This window comes from Lates calcarifer, linkage group LG23 (genome assembly GCF_001640805.2).
Source record: "Lates calcarifer isolate ASB-BC8 linkage group LG23, TLL_Latcal_v3, whole genome shotgun sequence".
Classification (NCBI taxonomy): Eukaryota; Metazoa; Chordata; class Actinopteri; family Centropomidae; genus Lates; species Lates calcarifer.
The window spans coordinates 11,104,918-11,126,748 of NC_066855.1; the positions used below are offsets into that span (position 1 = coordinate 11,104,918).

Genomic DNA, 21,831 nt, shown 5'->3' on the forward strand with positions numbered 1-21,831 from the left:
AAATTTAACGGAAATCCAATAATGGATAGAACAAAACCCATGAGTGTAATATGCAAACTATAAAGAAAAACATTGGAAATTTTGTGCTACTGTTAAACAATTTATCTGAGCTTCAGCTTCATCTGGCATGATGTCACAAACACCTACATTAACATATTGCTGCTCAGTAATTTGTCTAACTTGAGAGAGAAAAGAAAGTGACATTTGACTTTTACAGTATGTTCATTTTCACATCTCGCTAATCCATCGTTTACCACCAATTTTTGTATTTCATTTTTTCATGTAACTCATTGGATACACTCACTACGTTCTGCTGTTGTGAACTGGTGTATACTTCAGCAATACGCCAGCTTATTTTTTCCATTTGACTGGTTGTCCATCTTTGTTGTTTCAAGTCTGTTTTCGCCCCACAGCCTCTTTCTGTTCTGTGATGATTTGCTGGTGTAGCCTGTTTGTTCCAAGCCTGTTAGTGTTGCACACTTGACTGTTTGTATTACAGCTGTCTGTGTACATTGTGAAAAATAGATCCTTAAACTTAGTATCCCAAAAATAACACCCTATTATAATATTAATGTTATAATCAAAGATTATTTTAGCACCCAGGTCATTATTAGCCAATCAAATAAAAAAAAAAACCTGATATATAACAGAAATTTTTATCAAAAGTGTCATGACATCAGTAATGCATCCTAAAAAGTTGTACACTTCTGTTCTAAAACTTCCTTTAAAAGTGAATCGAACAGCAGGAGTTTAGGTGGATGTGCGGTGGCGAGTATTTACAGCCATATGACTCATAGCAGGATAAAACCTCAAGTATTTACCTGCAGCTTTTGCTTCCTACAACCAGTTTAATGACTTCATAGGAGCTGTGACTCTTTCAGCGTCTCCTAAAATAACAGAGTAAGAAGAGGCCCCTGAACTCTTTGGTATAAAAATAACACCAGCATCACAGTGGAAGATAAGGAGGGCCTTAGCTGGGCTTGTTTTGTTCAGAATAACACTGTCATCGCTAGCTCTTTGTCTTAAACAGAACTTTTGACAAGGTTTCTGTTTCAAATAAACAACCTTGTCGACTCCTGCTATTTTAAGATGTGCTTAACTTAAATGGGCAAAATACCAAGGAGGCTTTGGCTCGCCAACTTTTGAGTAACTGCTCAAGATGGTATTTATTACAGACCATAAAAGTAACTGAACTGATCAAATGTCAAGTGTGACTCAGAGGGACACGGTTTCCTGACAGTGTAATTTGTGCGATAAAAATCATCAGTACCTTCTGTGTGAGCTCCAGAGCCATGACGACAACTAACTGTGTTGATGTACAGCGCGCATAAACAAAAAGGGTCAGCTGTGTATTATTAGCTCCAGCACTGAACTTTTACCACAGGAGATAGTGTATTCATGAGCATACCAACTTGGAAAGGCTCCTCCATCTAAAATCGTTATGAGCTTTTCAAATTTTTTCATTTTCATAACGACTCCAAAACAAAAGTAACAACTGTGCCAATAATGGCAGAGGGCATTCATGGTCACCTCACTAATTCTGCTCAATCCCCACCTTCATTGATTTTCCTGGCTCACTAACCCCGTGACCACATATGTACACCTCCCTATGTTCAACCTTTTCGCTGACCTCCTGAAAACTTCATGCCTTTGGCTAACTGCTAAGTTCACATTCAACTGTTCATTCTAGAGTTGCTAGCCTCTTAAGATATTGACATGCCTGGGGTGGATGCTCTGTTATGTGTATGTGCTGCCTATGCCCCCTATGGCTGTCCAGCCAACTCTCCTACCAGAGTACTCCTCCAACTCCATGGATAGGGTAATCAATGTTGAAGGAACGCCCCCACACTTTACTCAAAGACAATATGTTAGCAGCCCAGCGTTAGCTCATTCTCATGAAAAAGCTGTCAACATGAGACCAGTTTTTTCGTAATCATCCAGCTCAGTACAAGGCTGAGCTGGGAGTTATCATTTTCTCTGGGATTACAGGCAGCGTGGCTGTCCAAAGAACAACTGCTGCACCTGCCACAGTGGCAGCCGCCAGTACCATTCGCCTCCGGATCACTCACTAACAGACAAATGCTCTACTTTCTCCGATCCACAAAAGTTTCATTGTCAAAATCTGCACGTATAAAAGAACAAGTTTACATAAAACTCACTGGGCTTGTTAGTGACCGTGATTTAAGGGTAAATGCAAACAAATATGCATTTTTTTCCAGTTAAAACATCCATTCATGGAGAAAGGGGGAGGGTTTTGACACTGAAGACGTTTTCAGGATGGATGAGAGAAGGAAAGCAGGGTTTGTTTGTCTTTCTGTCATGAATAAAGGAAGGAGAGCTGGTGAAAGAGGAAAAGTACCGAGCGGAGTGTTACTTACAACGATGTGTGCCGGTGACGGGGACCTGGCATCTTTAAGTGCTTGTCTACTTTGAAGACCTCCTGGTTGAACATCTAGCAGGGGCCATTTCATCTGTAGGTACTGAATGGCAGAAAGGAAACAGAATGGAAAGAAAGAAACAAAACATGTTAACAATGCAGAAAGCAAAAACCAAAAGAACAAATTAAAAGTAAGACAAAAAAGGGCGACGACATTTCTTGACGGGGTGTATGGGTATGGAAACTGAAAAACATGGAAAAGCAAATAAAGATCTTAAGGCGGATGGTGGATGGGGTGAAGATATCCTCAAGCATGCATCTGTGAGTCCAGCAGGAGAGCACACAGTAGTTGCGTAAACCAAATGACACACTGTTTTCAGAAATACACAGCACTAAACTGTTTTTGTAGCCAGGCTCCTTCACACTGTGCAGGAATTTGAAAAAAAAGATTTTTATTTTTATTATATTTTTTAAAAAAGGAGTGACTGTGGATTTCATCAGGTCTCTAATTCAGAGTCAGGGAGGCAGAGGTTAGGGGTAGCACTGTACACAGCTTATGGCTTTAAGATGACCTAATGTCATAAATGTAACTGTTGTCAGAGTTTTATTGAAACCTATAAAGAGGTTAAAGCGTGGCGTCTCACCACGCTCCTTGGAGGCTAAACCTCCTGACTGCCCTCATAAATGATTGACTTGGCCTCTTTCTCTCTCATTCACTCACACACACACACAAGCACAGAAGAACAGATAAGCAGAAACAAGGGTCATGAGAAACATCTGTCTGTTTTATTAACTGGGTGGCGTCCTTCTAATTTGATGACGTGTGCTGTGTTGACTGTTCTACCTAAAATGGTCTACTTTGTATCTCTTCCTAAAATGAGCAGGAAAAGCTCCTGTCCTCATCTTCATATAATCAATCACAATAAGACTTGACAAATAATCCAAACCTGTTGTCATTACAAAAAATATCAGTATCAATTCAAATGAAAAATACTCAGAGCCTATAGTAAATTCTCTGTCGACTGCAGCTGAATGCCTGATGTTGACCTTGCTACAGTATGTGGTCCACACTCTGCTTATCAATGTCACGGCCACCTAGTTTGAGGGAAAGAGGTCACAGCAGCTGTTTCAGCTCCAAAGCCTTTGGAATGGCTACAGTAGTGAGAGGTGAAGGGTCTAAAATTTGTGACAAAGGGAAACCAGCATGGTACCTAAAATCAGTGAGTCCTAATTATGGCAATAAAAGCCAGAATGTCACAAACAAAAGCATAGAGAGTGGTGCCACGGATATTTCAGATGTAGTGTCATTAAAAGTGGGCATGGGCTATACCCTGCATAAACAGACTTGGATCTGTCGGTCTATGATGCCATTTGGGCAGAAAATTTCAACATTATATCTAAACACTTTTAAACAGTCTTTCTGTTTGGAGTTTTGTTGCCTCATTTCAAGATCCTGTCTGAATCCTATTAAATCATATTTCAGGAATGATCGAGATCATGGGCTTCTTTGCTGCTATGACATAAGACCTCAGAGGTTCATGCAATCCTGTAACATTTCATAATCATCTCACCATAATTATTAACCCAGAGTCCAGGATCACATTTTTGCAGTTTTGCTGGGATATAAATTATAACCACTCAGTGAAACCATTGTCAAGTCCTCTAACACAATCCATGAAGTAAAGAGGGAACTAAGCTATGGCTCTCTAGTAGCAGATTGGCTCCTATATGGAGATGCAGACACATTAATTCAATTTCTTTGTGTTGCCATCCAGCAAGGGTGACCGCTAGTTTGTACGCATGTCTGAGAGAGGGTGTATGTGTGTGAGTGCTGGTCAGAGAGTGAGTGTGTCGCGACCCTTCCTGAGACTGTGTCTAAATCAGTGGTAATTAGCGAAGAGTTCACTGTGGGGTGCCTGCCAGTGGTAGACGCTGGAGGGAGTTATTGACTCCATGTCCTCACTTACAGCCCCTGGAAGGAGAGAAAAAAAAAACAGTTTGCTGCCTGGTCTTTCTCTACCACTACCACTCATTTATGACCCCAAGATGGCTTTTACTGCTAAAAAACTGGGTTTGTTTATGCTTGTTTGTATGTCCTGAGAGTGGAAAAAGGAAAGGTTGTAAAAGCTCCAGAGTTGAGGTCTTGTGGGTTTTTATGGACCCCCCACACCGGGTATTAATTGCCATGAAGGGGAGAGAGGAGGAGGGGAGGGGGTGGTGGTGTTGTAACAGTAAAAGAGGAGGAAGAGAGTGACGGGGCTGCTGTCATCTATGAGGTAATTCAAGACTGCGTCCACTGGTGCCAGAGGGGCTAGAAGACAGGGCAGTGCCTGGAGAGAAGAGGGGGTGGAGGGGGGGGGGGGTGTGGATTGTGAATCTAGTCCATGGGAAAGTCCTGCCACTGCGTGTGCGCACATGCTCACACATGCAAATATTCAAACACAGCTGCAGCAGGCAGAAGGGGTCGAGAGGACATTCTGAGGAGATGGGTAAGGAGCGTGAAGGTGACACCCCTGAGTGTGGCAATGGGGTAGAGAGACTTTGAAAGACTATAGAGAGAGGGAGGGTGCCGGAGCGCATGCCCTGACAAGTGGCTCCTCTTCAGCCTTGCTATTGCAAATGTTCTCACACACTAATCTCTCCTGCAGGTTTTACAAGCATGCCAAGGAAAACGGAGCCCTGGCAAGCGCTGGGCTTTCCGACCACCCCCTTCTTGGCCTCCTTCCTCTCTCTCTCTCTCTCTCTCTCTCTCTCACTCTCTCCACCCACCCGTCTGCCCAGCTAACGGACGCACTGCCTGGGCTTGAGTAGGCCCGTGACCTCTGACCCCATCTCTGCTGCTCCAAGCCCCTCCCTGTCCTCCACTCCGCAACCTGAAAACTCTCCTGCTATGAGGGGGCCCCCCGGGTAACTCAAGAGCCATTCCAATGTGACAAATTGCTCCGGAGTTCCAGGATAACTCTCTCCTCTCCTCTGTCGCTCTTCCTGCCCCCCCCCCACCCCTCCCACACACACACCACACACACACACACACACACAAACACTAACCAACCCCCACCCTGTAAGAGCCACCCAGCGGTTGTGCTCCAGCTCCGGCTTGTGCAGCAGACGGCTTCTCCTTCTTCTCAATCCCCACCACCACCACCACCATTCCCGCCCGCCCCCTGTTCTCTTCCCCTACCCTGCGCCCCTCCTCGCCTGGCCAGCCCCACAATGGGAGCTGAATGACTCAATTGTCTCTGATGAAGTGAAAGACAAGGGAGTCCTCTAAATCCTTACAGAGGGATGAACTCACTCTCACTGTCCTGATTTTCCTGCCCATTACTGCTTTCCCAAGCACAAGAAGGGGGTTGGTGGTGATGGTGGCGGGCAGCGGGACTTGTTTACTTGTTTGATTATTGATTATTTTGTCTGTTATTTTTCAATTTACCGTGTTGTCTATATAATGAGTCAAGGTGATGTCTTCAGATTACTTTTCTTGTCTCACCAACTGTCCAAAAAACAAATATACCCTTAAGAAGCTATTACTACCAGAATGTAATATTTTTTTAATAATTAATTCTCTGTTGATCTCCTGCTTGTTTTAGCACTGTTTTGTTACAATACTATTTTTAAGCAGGTGCTTCCTACTGCTGGACCACTCACCCATACGTGAGTGACTCCCGCTGCACCAAGGGTTGGCATGTTATGAGCCACAGAGTGTTAACCCAGATCCACACTGACTGTCATCGCAGTGAAAACAAGCTGGGGCCCTGGTCCCGGTGTCACAGCTCGTGTCAGAGGAGAGGCAGGCTGAAGACAAATGGAAGGGCATCCTGAGTGCTCACACATCATCCTCACACGTCCACACACTACCCTTCAACACTGTTGTTACTAATTCAACGAGCCGCCACAGAAGCAATTTGGCCCCTAAAACACTCCTTCCCGGTACCAGTGCAAGACTCTGATCCTCCCAGAAACAAAGCTTTTTTCTTACATCCTATCAAACATTAACCAAACGTCAATATGTGCCATTGACAGAAAACAGGGAGAAGTCTTGCTCATAAATGTTTTAGTGCGAATGACAGACACAGAAAGTGCAGAATTGTTCTGCCTGTTTCTGCTCAACATCCACCTCCTTTTCCATCAAGCCCCCATCTGATGTGTTTATCACATGCGGCCTGGTGGCTGAGGCAAGCAGCCACCGCACGGCTTGTTCGTTTTGTTTTGGATTAAGAGCAGAGGGCTTCAGACCAATCAAACAAACAGAGCTCCTTATGTGCCAATATGGCGCCCAAACACTGGTCCACTTTCCAGCAGGGGACCGCAGGACAGATGATGAGGACCGCTGAGGCTCCAATCGAGCATTTCCAGCCATGTGAGCACTGCGAGTGAGGACGGGAGACAGACACAGAGAGACAGACAGATAGCAGCTTGGGTTTAGAGTCAGCATATGGATGCTGGGTGTTGTTCTAGAGAATCCAGCAGATCTTCAGCCCATCTGTGGCCTCCTCATACCACAGACATGAAACAGTTCTACTTACATGTTACAGTCTATGTGTACAGATAACACATGTACATTCACAGAAACGCACCCTCCCTTCTCTTCCCAACATACTGTACATGTACTTACACATGCACACCTGAACAACAATGCTCACCCACATCTGAACATCCTCTGGTCGACAGGCCCGCCGGCTCCTCTGGGAGAGCGTTCAGAGATGGGATTGACAGCTTGCAGATTACACCAATCAGACTGCTACTATAAAGAGCTTTATTTAAGTCTGAAATGATCAAGGCTAGTAAGAGGAGCCCATTCAAAGCTCTGCAAGTAAACTGCACAGAGCTTAAAAGATTAGTACATCCAGTTTGACTACAATTTCATCCCTTTAAAAAACGAGAGCTGAGCATATTGTCTTGATCTGTTGCGGATATTGCTGGCAGTCTTTGTCCTCGCTCACAGGTGCAAGAGAGGAAGCAAACACGTGGTTATACAAACACGTAATTTGTTGAGGAGGGGATCGGTAATTTTCTGTAATTGAGGGAGAGAGAAGCTTAATGCAACACAGACCCTTTGAAATCCCCTTGTTTTTTTCTTTTCTTCTTTTTTTTTAAAATCATCAGCCAGTTTCTGAGAACATTGCAACAAGTGGGTTCATTGGAAAATGAATGGAAGTAGCGCAAGAATTTCTCAACAAAACTGGGAGAAAGTTAGCTGATATAAGAGGGCCCATCATGGCTGCTGTGGTTCTACTACTGCACATTTTATGAGTAAATATTAAAAAAAAAAAAAAAAAAAACACCCCACCTGCTCTGATAGCCAGAGGCATTTTGCAACCAGGAAAATAAAAGTGGAATATGGGAAGGCCTGGGGTTTCTGTGCCCTGGGGCGGGAAGGGGTCCGCTGGGCCCATATTTACTCTAAAGCCAGAACACCTTGGGGGTTCCACCGGCCCTGACAGGACTGGAGCAGCCGACCTGATCCAAAACCTCCCTTCCTCACCTCCTACCCCATACCCCGTTTGCCAACAATCTCCACCTCAAACTCCCTTTCTCTCTATTTCTTGCAGAAAAACTCGACCTGACACTCTCATATAAGCTTTTTTTTCCCCACATGGGGGATGTGCACGTGACCTCTTCATCCAACTCAGTTTTTACTCACCCCTTAAGATGAAGCTGTAGAAACAGACGACTATTGTTCAAAATAGCTCAGAAAGTGATTTTATTTTGATTTTAAAAAAAGGGAGAATTGCTTAAATTTTAACTGATCTGTTTGGTGTCCTTTCTTTAGACTTATTTCCATGAACACTTGACTTTTATCTGGCCTGTCCTGGAAGTTAGTTTCACTCTCTTAAACACTGGTTCATGAGATAAGTATGGCTTTGCTCTGACACTGTTTACTTAGCAGGTGTGGACAAATGTGCTGTTCAAATACCAGCTGATTGACCGGAAAGTTTCAAAGGATTGTGAAACACGTTGACGACATACGTTTTTCTACAACAACCACAGAGAGACACGTTTACTACCGATAATTAAATTAATTGGATGATGACAAACAATAGCAAATATTACACCTGAATGTGCATGCAGTACAGTGCTCTCAAAGGAAGTGTGAAGGTGATGTGTTCGCTGTCCAAACTTCTCAGCAAGCCTCAGAAAGTAAACAGCATTCGATTTCTGACTTTTGCACCCCCTCCCCTTTCCCACTGTCCCTCTCCCTGTGTCATTAAGAGGATCTCTTGGCTGCTCTATAAATAGTGGCAGGGAGGGTGAAGGCCAGCAGGAGCTGGCTAGTCTTCCATCAGCCCCGCTAATGAACAGGCGCACTGGCACCTTTAGCATCAGGCTCTGCTGCAGAATGCCTCTGCTTTCAGGTGTTTCTCCTGCTTCACAGAGCCGCACTCACCGCTCTTCTATCTGACTGACTCTACCTCTTTCTGTCTTTTATTTTCCTCGAACACAAATATAACTTGGGCTCCTGGGTGCTTTTGCTGGCTTCCATAATCACAAACTGTGTGGCTTGTATGTTATGAAGCTGAGAGCTGGGTTTATCGTAATGGTAACATATGCACCTTAATCGATGAGTCTCACTTACTCCTATTAAGGCAGTAATTGCAGTTAATTAATCAAAAGAGAGGGATTACTCGTCAATACCCCCTAGTCTAGTTATTTTAGAAATAAGAGCAGCATAGATTAAGCTCTTTTTTGCCAAGCTTTTATGTACTGTTAAAGCCACAACTAGACATTTGTATTAAGGTGTGCTATCAAATCATCAACATGATAAACAAGTCCTTCTGCTTTCCTTCCTATGAATATTTTCAGTCATCCAGGTAACAGGATATCTTGATGTACTGAGTCAAAGGAAAGTGGACCAACTGGTTTTGACTTGAGGATGTTTGTTCCACTCAATCAGTTCTGGAGAATTAAAATGCATCCTGGACAATGGGATGAAGCGTCTTCAAGGATAGAACAGCAAATCCAGTTGTCTTTGACATGGTGTTTCTAGATACCATATCTTCCTGTTTTTTCTAGTATTCTGTACATTTAGAATGGCAAAATTATTGATGGTAATCTGTAGAGGATCCACAGCTCAGCGGAAGAGGGCTGGTGGATTGACAGGGCAAAGATCAGGTCCTGGACTTCCCTGGCTGGAGTCTCATACATACTGACCTACTTAGAGTCTACATGGAGGTGAACAGGCATGTCTGCAGGCCTAGGTGTGTCTGAGCCCCTTACGCAAGGCCAGGCCAGCGGCTGGGGGGAGGAGAAGAGGTTGGGCAACTCGTGTGCTCAAAACATGCTTACCTCGGCTAGCAGGAAGCGGGGTTAGGGGCGTGGAGGGTAGAGTTAAAAAGGTGAGTAGCAGCTGAGCTCTGCTGAGGGAGAAAAGTAAGCTGATTGCAGCGCCCACGTTCTGCTGGAGAATGCTGTATTTGGTATTGTGCTGGAGGAGAGCTGAACGCTGCCCTTGATGTTGGGTGTCTGGTTTTGTTCTGCGAGAGTTCACTATGAATTAGTTAAACGGTAGACTGGATATAAGGAAGCTATGAAACATGCCTCAGAGGGAGAGAATGTGTACACTCTCAGGCTTCACAAAGACTTCCTATATTCTGAAAACACTACACGCAATCACACAATTCCACCTACGCATATTCATCAATCAGAAGGCATTATGTCGAAGGCATCACACAAACATACCAACAGGCAATTAATCTTCACAAAAGCATGATATGAAACCAACAAACATTCAGTCTGTTTTGTGTCTCTTTCACACTTGCACCTTGAAGCAGTTCAGCCTCCATATTCATGAGGCCTACTCCCTCAGCATACCTAAAGCACAGATTTTTAAGGGTTTCAACTCAAATCTCAGATATGGTTTCAGGTTATAAAACTGTAACCCATCCATCCATCTAGGATAATACATCAGCCTTAAGGTGTCCATTTTAGGTTCAATTAGCTATAACCTAAGTTATTACTGCTGTTGCAAAACACAGTATTTACAAGGATTTTGCGCATAGAAAAAGGAAAAAAAAATTCCCACACAAGCAATTACATGCACACTCACACAGTGGGGTACTGCCGCTTTGCCACGGTAGCTTAATGAATAAATAAGTAATAAGGGCTTGGTTATTGGAGCTCATTAAAATGGGAGATGCTTCCATGACAATAAGACCTGAGGAAGGTCAGGGGAGGCAGCTTTGTGGCTCAGGCCAGAGTGGGTGGCTCTCCCCCCCACCCTCCCCATCCTGTCCCTCCCTAACCTGACCGCACTGGCCCGGCGCTCACCTCCAAATCATCTTTGTCAGCGATGCACCCCCCCCCACCCCCATCCTTCTCCTCCTCCCTTCCTCACCTTCCCCAACACACAGCAGCACATGCATCTTCATGCATGTACACACAAAAGGCTCAAAAAGACACACACACACACCTCTCTCATGGTTAATTACCACTTAGCTCAATCACATGGTGATCCGTCCATAAGAGACCCCCCCACCACCACCACACACACACACACACACACACCACAAACAGCACCACACATGCCAATTATTGATGAATCTTTAATATGCCGTTTTACAAAGTCTCCATCTCATTTCCTTCCACTGAGCAGGTGATTACTCTCCCAATAGGACGAGTAATATAAATAGCAAACAGCTTTGGCATCATAAGAATAAATTAGCTTAATGTAATATCATTGTAGTGTTGACATAAAGTGGCCTGAGCCATTTGGAGAAGACAGCTAACTTTTTTTTTGGTTTTGTTTTCTCCTCCTGCCTTGCATCTGGCTAGCTCTCTATAAAACCCCCGGACAAAAATCCCACACCGCAATAACATGTCAATAATGAGCTGAGGCCATCTATTGATCAGCTTAATTTTGCATCTATTAGCTAGGGAACGGCTTGCTCCGGGGGCGAGGGAAGCCAGGCGCTAACACGCACCGACAGGCTGGATGGAGATCATTACAACTGATGTTCACACACACGCTGTGATTGACATGGAGATAAGGCAGGAGAGAGCCCGGGCTCGCACGCCTCCCCGCACACTAAGCTAATGATACACCAAACGTGAAACGTGTGCTTGGTGGGTGTACAGCGGGAATGTGTGTGTGTGTGTATGTGGGAACATGATAGAGAGAGCGTCTATCTAGAAAGAGAGTCTGAGCAGAAAAAAAAAAAAGAAATAGAGGAGAAGAAAAAGCAGGCCACACGCCTTTGCTAATTGGCACAGTCAGACAGGGAACTCATAAAAGACGAAAAAGCATTTAGTGGAGCACCTCTGCTTTCTGGATCGCCTTATCAAGTCTGTGTCATTTAAATACCGTTGACTACACCACAGAAAAACCTGGCTTTGACCTGGAATGCATAGCTTCATCCGATACCTCCTTAATTTAGGGAGTTTGCATAAGAAACTCAGTTGAGGCGTTCATTATGTAAATCGTTTGTTTTCCTGTGAACGAATGATTGCAAGCTTTATGTGGCCTGTGTCAACACAGCAACCAAAGCAGCTGGGGGAAAAAAAAGCAGCGAAAAGGTCCCTTTCAGAATGTTTCCTGACACTCTCTTTTTCTCACATTCAGAAGAAGTGACGTTGAGAGGAAGGATGGATCCATACGGAGAGGGTGTGGAGAAAACAATATGGTGTGATGCCCTTTTCCTCCAGCTAACCTATCCTCCACCGCTGCGGCAACAGGGCCCTAGCTTGGCATTGATGCAACCAGCTGCAATATAGGATGCTGCACGTTATCCACACAGAGGGGAAAGAGGAGGGCCGGGCAGTGGAACTACACCTTTTACCACACCGTCAAAAAGGCAACGACAGAATTTTTGTGTACAACATCTGTATGTGAGTTTATGCGGGGAGGAGGTCGTGTTTTATGCCAGATAGGTTCTATAGAGGTGAGGTCAGAGGCACAAAAAAAAACCTTTGGCTACAAACTGTGTGTTTTTGTCAGCTGAGGGATGCAGCGAAGGGATCGAGGGAGCAGCGGGAGGAGGGAGGGAGGCGAGGGAAGGGGGGTGGGGGGGGGAGGAAAAAAGCCCTCAGCCAAGCCATCAAGTTGAACATTGAACTTCACAGTAGTAGCTGCCTTTCTATGCCTCTCCTTTTGATGTTACCTCCAAAGCAAAGGATCAAAGGCTTGGAGTGTGGCGTGGGGAAGTCCCAAGCTCTTAGCCTGCCAGCCTGTGATATATGCAAAAGTCTACGCCAAAAGAGAGAGAGTGGAGCAGAGAGAGAGAGAGATAGAGAGAGAGAGAGAGACAGGAAGAGGGAGAGAGGGTGCTCGAGAGCAACCAAAAAAAAAAAAGAGAGAAAGCTTGCATGGAATGTGGCTAAACAGTATGTTTTGTGTCTAATGAATGACAGAGGGATGACGCAATCAGCCACTTAGTTACAGTATGACGTAGAGCGGGATAAAGTGCACACACACGAGTTTTAGAGAACGGGTGTTTGATACTCTGAGAGGGCTGGGGATGGGATGGGAAGAGGCAGAGTGGAGGGTAGGGGACATACAGTGGGTTTGGAGTGCTGGCAGTGTTTGTTGCCCCCCCCCCCAAATCCTCAACCAGCAACATGGGACAGCCCCCCTCCCTCCCTCCCACTTCCACCCCTTACCAACCCCCAGTCCCTCTCCAACATCAAGGGGGTGAGAGGCTGTGTCGTCTCGACATAAATATACAGTGTGCCGTTAAAGCGAGGACTACAGTAAACACAGTGCACATGAAATCCTGGTTGTCTCTTGCTGGAGCACAAACACTCACACAACACACACACACACACACACACACACACAATGTGTGTACATTGTGGGCTCAGCTGGGCCAAAGAGTGGAGCAGAGGTGTGCTAAAATTGACAAATCTCTATGAGACAAACACAATCCACACACACACACACACACACAGACAGACACACACACGCTTACACACCCTTTCCCCAAGGCTGTAGGATTAAGAGGTCCAGCTGGCTGACAGCAAGCCCTTCCTTCCCACGTATCCCGTCGATCTCTACCCCCCCCCTTTCCAGAGCCCCTCCCACACCTCCAACCCCAGGTCTGCCAGCCATCCAGCTCACCGAGCATGCCAGGAGGACACACCTGAGTTTGACATCGATCGCCCCTGAGCTCGCTCCACCTCCCTCCACCCCACGCACATTCACACACTGTAAGAGATAAAGGACTACAGAGTATTCAGAGACACAAGACATACTCCAGAGATGCACGGATGTGAGGGCAGTAGAAAATCCACCACGCCACCCAAACGTAGGCTACATGTCACTAGCACCATCAAAGCGGGATGTCCATTCATCTGGTGTTCCTGTCAGTGAAACTGGTTGTTCTTCATGGCCTTTAGAGATGGAGGAAGAGTAGAGGAAAATGAGGAGTGGAGGAGGGTGCTGAAGATAACATATTATGAAGCCTATTGATGGAGAAATAAGAGAAAGTGATAGAGAAGGAGTGGAGAAAAGAAGTAGGCGGAAGGATACAAACCTTAGCAAGATCTCCCCAACCCCCCACCCACCCCCCTTCTCAACAGCTGGTCACTTTACAAATGTCTGGAAGAAAATATGCGGTAGAGTGCCGTTTGAGTGTTATGTCATTTTGTAGACAGGGAAGCATGTGCACTTCAATGTGTAAGAAAATGAGCGTTCGGTATTCCAATGTGGGATAACCGAAAGTTAGGGTTATATTAGTGGAATCTGTTAAGCACATGCTCAGCGATTTTTTTTCTTGGGTCTTCACTCTGTCAGGGTCAAGATGCAAGTTTTTGAGGCTGATACCCATTACAATATTTGAATGTTTATCAGCTGATATCTGTTATCCGTTATAAACCAAAAGCTGCCAGTGATATCAACCATGCCCATGTGTCAGTTCAATAAACAACTCCCTGTCTCGAAACCAAATAGCAGAGAACTGAGATTAAAAATCTAATGTCATCAAAAGGTGAAATTTGAAGCTGCTCTGTTGATTTTGAGGAACCACAAAATGTAAATGAGCTTCATACAACAACAGTATTACAATTTCAGAACCCACAAAAAAAAAAGTGCCCTTATCACATGAACATCCCCATGGGTGCTCTCATATTCGCTTTCACCAGCGTGGCCATTTCAGCCTCAATGATGGGAGTTTGTGTTCACTGATATTGACTGGAAAGCCAACGTAATGAGAACAAAACGTGAATTCTTAAACATCCTTGTTACCCTGTGCCAGAGGAGAGCAGCAGGCCTAATGTGGGGAAAAGACAGGGCATGATTTGGGTGAAGTTTGGGTGAAGACAAAACAAGAGTGGCAGCAGCGGGGTCTTATTTCAGTTGTGATCACAACCAGAGGATACTAAAGCCAGGCTTGGGGCTGTCTTGCCCCAATGGATAACTAATGAGAACAGAGAGAAAAATCTATCCGGCGATTCACCATGATACCATCAACGGGGGCAGATCGCTACCACAGATTGGGGTTGGGTGGGGTGTAGAAGGAAAAAGAAAGAAAAAATAAAAACCGACAAGGCAGCAGTGTAAGGAAAGAATAAGAATTAGGGAGTGAGAAATAGAGAAAGGAGAGAGCAAGAGATAGAAGGGAGGAAAATAAATTCACAATGATGACACGTAAGTGCAAAGAGCGATTAAGGATTTACTTTCAAAAGGACTCCCATTGATCTTTTTTGATAGACCTGCAATAAATCAAACTGGATTGACTCGCATGAGAACCAAGCCTAATCCTTTAGTCAGATCCAGGAGAACTCCAACCAAACCAGCTGTTAATTTAGGCTTTACAAGATAAAGCGGGAGAAATCCAACCTGATGTACCCTAGGGCAGCGGCTTACATCATCTCTGTAAAGCAATCAACTTATTGCCAGTTTGGAGAGGTAATCAGAGCACATACTGAGAGAGGGGAGGGACTGCTGGGTGGAGAGAGGGAGGTGGAAAAAGAGAAAAGGGAGACAAGAGATGGCTGAAGAGGTTAGGGAGAGAACAGAAGAATTAGAATGTAAGAAACGACAGAAAATGAAACTTGAGTCCTCTTTTAAAATGTTGTTATTTAGAAAAGAAAAAAATTAATTTCTTTTCTTCGGCATGCTGGGCAGATACACGGGCATTCTGACTGAAACAATGAAACTTAACGTTGAAACAAAAAACATGTTTACACAGAGTACATCTCCAATTATCTCCAGAGGGCAAAGATGAAACAGAGAGGAGCTAGCTCGCTGCAAACAGTAGCTCTCTGGGCTTGACAGCAGGGAGTGGAGGCAGGCTTCAGCTCCCCCTTCCCTCCTCCACACCACCCTGTAATTTCCCTGGAGGCCGGCCCAGACCTCGTCCCCATCCCCAGTGGCCGGTGCCACCTCAGCCGGGTCCTGCCAGCCGTGCTGTGGCTGCAACATAGCACAGCCATAGTAATTAAAATGGTTATTTTTGTTTTTGGGGGGAACAAGAGGGATTTTTTTTTTCCAAGCTCTGGGCGGAAGTATTGTAAGACACCATCCAGCCCACACTGAGTAAAAACCATACTGATGTCTTTTTCAGTTGTGAACTCTGCGTTTGTGTATGTGTGTGTACTTTTGTGTCATCCGGGTACTACAGGGGTTTTGGTTCCTCTTCTTAAATGGGCGTGTGAGGCCGCATGGAGGATGCAGAAGATAAAGCCTGAAAACCACACTAACCCCCCCGCCACACCACACCACCACACACACCACACACACCACCACACACACACACACACACACACACACCCTCCTCTTCCTCCCTGCATGCACACACTGACACAAAGACTCATTAGCTCACCCTCTCCCCTGTCTTTAATGTCCTGTTTACAACGCAAAACAACCAGATCAGGACTGAAATCCAATCACAGGGCTTTGCAGGGCCCTTCACGTCGGCCTCGCAGGAGAGCTGAGGAGAAGCAGGCCTTGTAGTCTCTGGACACTGTCCAAGGGAAACCAAACCTCAGGAGTCCAAACAAAACCACACATAAAATCAGAGTTAAAACAGCAGCCTCTATTCAGCCCATCGTGACCCCACCGGCTCACACACACACACACACACACACACACACACACACACACATACCCTCTTTGGCCCCTGCTCCTTCTACCCTCTCCTGGTTACACTGTATGCACACAGGGATCACTCCGACTTCAGCGGGGCTCCTCTCACATCGTCAAATTGACTGGTGACTTGGGCTTTGACACGCGCTCATTGGGGTGTGTGAATATACACACACACACAAAAACACTCGCACACTACACATCCATGTAAAGGAGACTGCCACTTAAGCTCAACTCACATCAGCCCGCGCTATCTTTAGCAGCTGGGCTAAACTATTAAAACCGCACAACACCCCCCCTCCCCGGCTTCAAATAAGACGGCCTGGCTCTTTGGCGGTGGCTGCCCACTGGCACCTCCCTCCACAGCCGCAAGGTCACACGTTTAATTACACAGAAAGTAGTAATCTCACCAGACAGATGGCAAGCAGGCCGCCTCTCAATTACTTTATGCCCAATTGAATCATTACTGATGTTATTTGCTAAATTATGGCACACAGAAAAAAACACCACAAAAACTGGATTTGTGCTACAAGTGGGAGGGGGAGAGGGCATTGGGGGGAGGGAGGGTTACAGGGTCGTGGCAGTGTTAGGAGAGAGAGAGGCAGATGTGCCCCTCTTTGCCAAGCAACTGTGACAGAGATCAAAAAGGCGTGAAGAATACAAGCGCATGACTGTGTTAGCTTTTGGGAAAAATTGGAAGTTTAATACCACAGTGATCAGTGCCAGAAAAAACAGACCCTTATTTTTCTCGAAACCAAAACTGGTACAGAACATTGGCCTATGTGGAAACAGTCGGCTCCCGGCAGCCCAGTTGAGGAAACCGCATGACAAGGCCAATTTAAAACGTGAAGAAAGTGTCTGTCTCTTAAAAGTGAGCCAAGGAAAAAAGAATTAGATTTTCTTTCGTTCTTTTTTTCTTTTTAGGGCAACCAGTTTGTCATTTGGGAGCATCCCAGTGGGCTCGACTTCTCTCCTGAAAAACCCTGAACGGCAAGTGTGAGCGGTCTCATCTGAACGTCCACCCCCGTTGATGCCTCACTCATCATTTCTCTGCTCCTCCTGCCAATGGCTTCTGTGAACAATTAGAGGTTGACTTTCCCAGCGTCTCAGACCACAGCATCTCAATCTCTGGCCAGGGAGCTCCAACAGTCGAGCTCGCCGGCCAAGGAACAAGATTCTCTTCGAGTTCAGGCCCGAGTTTTGCTATTTATTCATCACTGACTGTTAGCGAGGCCTCTCTCAGCCTGTTTATGATTTAACACGACCACAGAGCTAAATAACAGCAAATTAACTGTGCTGACTGGCCTCATTAATGTCAGGCATAAAATGATTTGAGTGAGATCACTTCTGAATGTGCAAGGCCTACCACTAATGTAATCTCGGGCTTACCAAAAAAAGATAATGCTTAGGCCTGCATGACTATAAATTCTCCAGCTGCTTGACTGCTTGTTGGGGTAACTTAGCATATTTCTTCATAATTTCCTCTTGCACCTATAGGTGTCATATTAAACCACAAGTTTGTGTCTCATGCCAGGAACAGCCGCATGTCAGCCATGCAAAACAAAACTTGACTACATAATGTACAGCTCAGGCCAATGTTTACTTCTAAATTTGCTAACGCACAAGAGGAAGAGTATTAATAGGTTGATTCACTGGCTTCAGTAACTTTACAACCACAGCCCGCAGTATGAAAGTACACACAGTGGTAGTGAAAAACATTTGTCCCACTGGTGACCGTAATAAGACTGGCAGCTCGCCACTAACTGGGAACAGTTGTGTTGAGAGGCACGTCTACTGATGTAAAATGATCTGTGGGAGCATATAGAAAACTTCCATCCATTTTTTTTTTCTGACTCAGGGTGAGGAATTCCACTGGCCTATAGACGGCAGCCAGCAGTTGTTCTCCCACGAGGGTGGGTAAGCATCTGGGAAGAAGCAAGCAGGCGGATCAGTAGATGATGACTGGATCTGCATATTTACAGCAGAGGATTTTCAGATTGCAGGACTCAAAAGTGATCCCAAAGGCAAGTGTAGAAAACAAGAAGAAAAGGGTCCGTGGAACTTTCCCTAGAAGGCTCAGAGGACTTATAGTAATGGCTCCCAGGCACATCTACAACCCCACTATCCTGAGAGGACGGGGGAGGTTTCCTGTTCAACTTTCCAGTTGTGCCATTGCTGTGCTCAGGGAGAGAAGCTGCACTGCTGTTTAATACCACAAGGTTCACAGCACTGTAGGAAGTAAGAGACATAAAAATATTAACAGAGGAGGTTTGAAGGGGAATTTTCACATGATGATTCTGTTACCAGTTGGTCCACATTCTTACTACTAGACTGGATGATCAAAATGAGCTTTTGAATTACAAATAAACTGAAACTGAATCTGTTAATCACATATCCAGGGCTGAAACACGGTGTAAAACTACAACTGAGTCAAATCTTAAAAAAGCATTTCATTGCTTTTCCTTTTAATAATTAGGTAACAGTGAGCACTGAATACCACTACATACCACTTGTGCTCATTAGGCTATGACAGGTCTCACGTCTGCTGTGATGTAGCTCCAGTATGTGTGTGTTTCTGTTGCCTATCTCTCAAAATTCAAAATGTTATGGATGCGCTAACTGCCCATTGCACGCCTTTTGGTGTTTGATTCTCAGTGTGTGTTGTGCAATTCCGGCTCCTTCAAGATGCAGCCACAAAACAAAACAGTAGATCAGTAGGACGTCAGATGTTTTGCACAATGTCTAACTCTTACCTGTGACCTTTAACAGAATTCCATGTTCCACGTTTGCTTATTTTGATCTCACTTAAACTCTAAGCAACAGTGCTTAAAGCAACAAGAGAGACTTCATATGTTGAGGTTTATTTCAGAGCACAACAACATCTCTTGCTATAGAAGAGCAAAGACAAGAGCACAGAAAGTATGTATGGTATAGAAGGTGCATGCACAGGCGCATAAAGCATGTCTGCTGCAGACGCCTGCCCATTTGATCTCCCACAAGCAGGGAATTCTAGCTGATGCTTTCTCCCAACGGCCCACACTTGACCGTGAGCCTCGCACTCTTTCCCCAGCTGCTGTACGGCAGGCATGGGCGGCAGCGCTGGCACCTGTCTCTGACAAGCCTCGGCATTCACACTGACTCTGGTTTCCTGAGGCCGACTGCCTTGGCAGTCAGGTGACAAATGCTAACACAAACCGTCTCCGACACAGACAGCAAACACGCATGCACTCTGGCAATCCAAATCTACTGAACCAAGAGGCACTTAAGTATGATCCCGACCACTTAAAAAGCATCGGCATCATAGTGAGAGAGGTCTTAGCCTCTCATGTCTCTTCGTCTGATAGCAAGCCCTGCCCTGATTCAGGCTGTGGCTTGGAGCTGTAAACCAAAGCTTCCCTCAACGCCTCTCACCAGCCCGGCTATGCTCTAACCACTGTTTTTGCATACCGCTCAGCTTGTGTAACCGTTGAGTGGTTTTGCTCCAGAGAAACAATGGCTGTGTAACAGGCTAAGCAGAGCGAAGCCATCTAATGTCAGCGCCTTTCAAGAGTTGATAAACACAAATCAGTCCATGCAATACAAGAAACACAGACGCAAGTAACTTGAACTACTGAAGAGCTTTCAAAATAAAAGAATCATAGGTGCCGGCAGCTGAGGCAAACACTGCTCAGGCCGAAAGGAAAGATTTTTCAGGTGAGACAGTCATTGTGCTGAGACTTGTCACAGTAAACCACTGGCACCCACAACTTAATTATAACTCAATTTGAAACTCCCATGGGTTCACAGAGACTATCAAAGTCAGTCTGGGTCAGAGTGAATTGTCAACATTAACACACACTCTACAGCAACATTTTAGTAGTTCTTTTATTCAGCTTGCTCTTCTATGCTTCTCTTCCTCCATTATCTTTCACTCACTTGTAATTACACAGAAATTAAAATGTTTGTAAAGGCACCTCTTGACAGATTGACACTAGAACCAGACATTAGGTTACGGGTCTGCTCTTTTATGGTATTTAATTACTATGACTGGTCACAGTGTGGCCACAACTGCTGCTTTAAAAAAAGGTAGTCATTTAACTCGCAGGATGTGGGGGTGCCGACAGGACCGGATTGAGCTCTCAGTATGGCAAAGCATAGTGGTACTCACTCTGCCGCCCAGTGGACCACAGCCATGTTTCCCCACCTCATCTCACTCAATCCCGCTTCCCTCCCACTCAGTGCATCTTTTTGTCATTTTCATGTCCAGGCTCCATTTGTTTTGTCCACTGAGACAGCAAATCGGGGGGGAGGGGGCCTCTGCAACCAAAGAACATCTTCACATGTAGCCCCACCCCCCAACTCCAAAAAAAAAAAAAACTGAGCCAACACACACACACACCCCCCACACCTGACTAATGTGCCCTGACACTCGTACATCACCCGTAAATTGGCCAAATGAATTAACCACGGCCCCTGCTTAGCTTTACGGGCTTTAAATGGATTTTCTCCTCTCCAGGTCTGCCCAATAATTGCATTTATCCATCTTGTTGAAGCCAGGTTTACACACTCACGAAGATCATGCCAATCCCCGGATACATTTTCCGCTCTGGTGGCAAGAGTGTGAGAGATTTGTCATCGAATCATAACAGGTAATTCAAACAACAATTAGCTTGACGACTCCACCGTATGTCAATGTCTGGCTCCTTGTTGGACAGGACCTTGGTTAGGAGCAATGAGATGTCTTCTATCTCTTCATCTGTTTGTATATCTCTTGCCCTTCCCTCAGTGTGATAAATTGAGCCTTGTAATACTTTTTATCTATCATCCAAGCCTTCAGGTTAAAGCAGCAAACACTCACAGCAGGGAAGAAAGTGGTGGCTATGAGTCTTCATTGTTCACACAGACAGAGAGCAGAGGCAGGGTGAGGGCAGAGCTATGAACACCGGCATCAGTGGGGGTCATCTCCACACTTGTGAATGTTTGAACAGAAGTGCATTAGACACTCGGGGGGCCCAAAGGACAATTCAGCTATGTAAACATGCAGCAACTTCCTTCCCTCCGCTCCTCCAGGCCTGCACTGAGACAAGCCACTGTTTAAACAGCACACACAGCATTCCTGTGCCTGGGCCCCGGCCAGCTGCTGCATCCTCACTGCAGGCCTGCCTGCCTGCCTGAGCAGAGACAGATACAGGCCTTACAACAGCAAGGGTCATCCACAACAGACAAAGGGCTTTTATAGACATGCAAAACTGGACTACTACAACTGCTAGAAATGCTCCAGAGCCTTCCTCTAGCTGCTTAAAAGTAGACAGCCACAGTCCACGCTGACCTCCCACGTAAGAGAGATTAGCTGAAATCCTCAAGGATCTAACATGAAACCTTAACCACTTGACGCCACCTGTAATGACGAAGCTGGAGATTTATCTTTATTGATATTTGAAATATGCAAAGTGTGGCG

General features: G+C 45.4%; 1 protein-coding gene across 34 annotated transcripts in view; it reads right to left on the reverse strand.

Annotated features, from left to right (window-relative positions):
• tcf7l2 (transcription factor 7 like 2) overlaps positions 1-21,831 on the reverse strand; it is an 89,611-nt gene that overhangs the window by 56,488 nt on the left and 11,292 nt on the right. For 30 of the 34 annotated variants that reach the window (XM_051066475.1, XM_051066480.1, XM_051066474.1 and 27 more), the window contains exon 4: positions 2,379-2,480. The exons of the other annotated variants lie outside the window; for them this stretch is intronic. In XM_051066475.1, the coding sequence (XP_050922432.1) occupies positions 2,379-2,480 (102 nt within the window). The remainder of the gene's footprint in view (positions 1-2,378; positions 2,481-21,831) is intronic. 34 annotated transcript variants of the gene reach the window in all.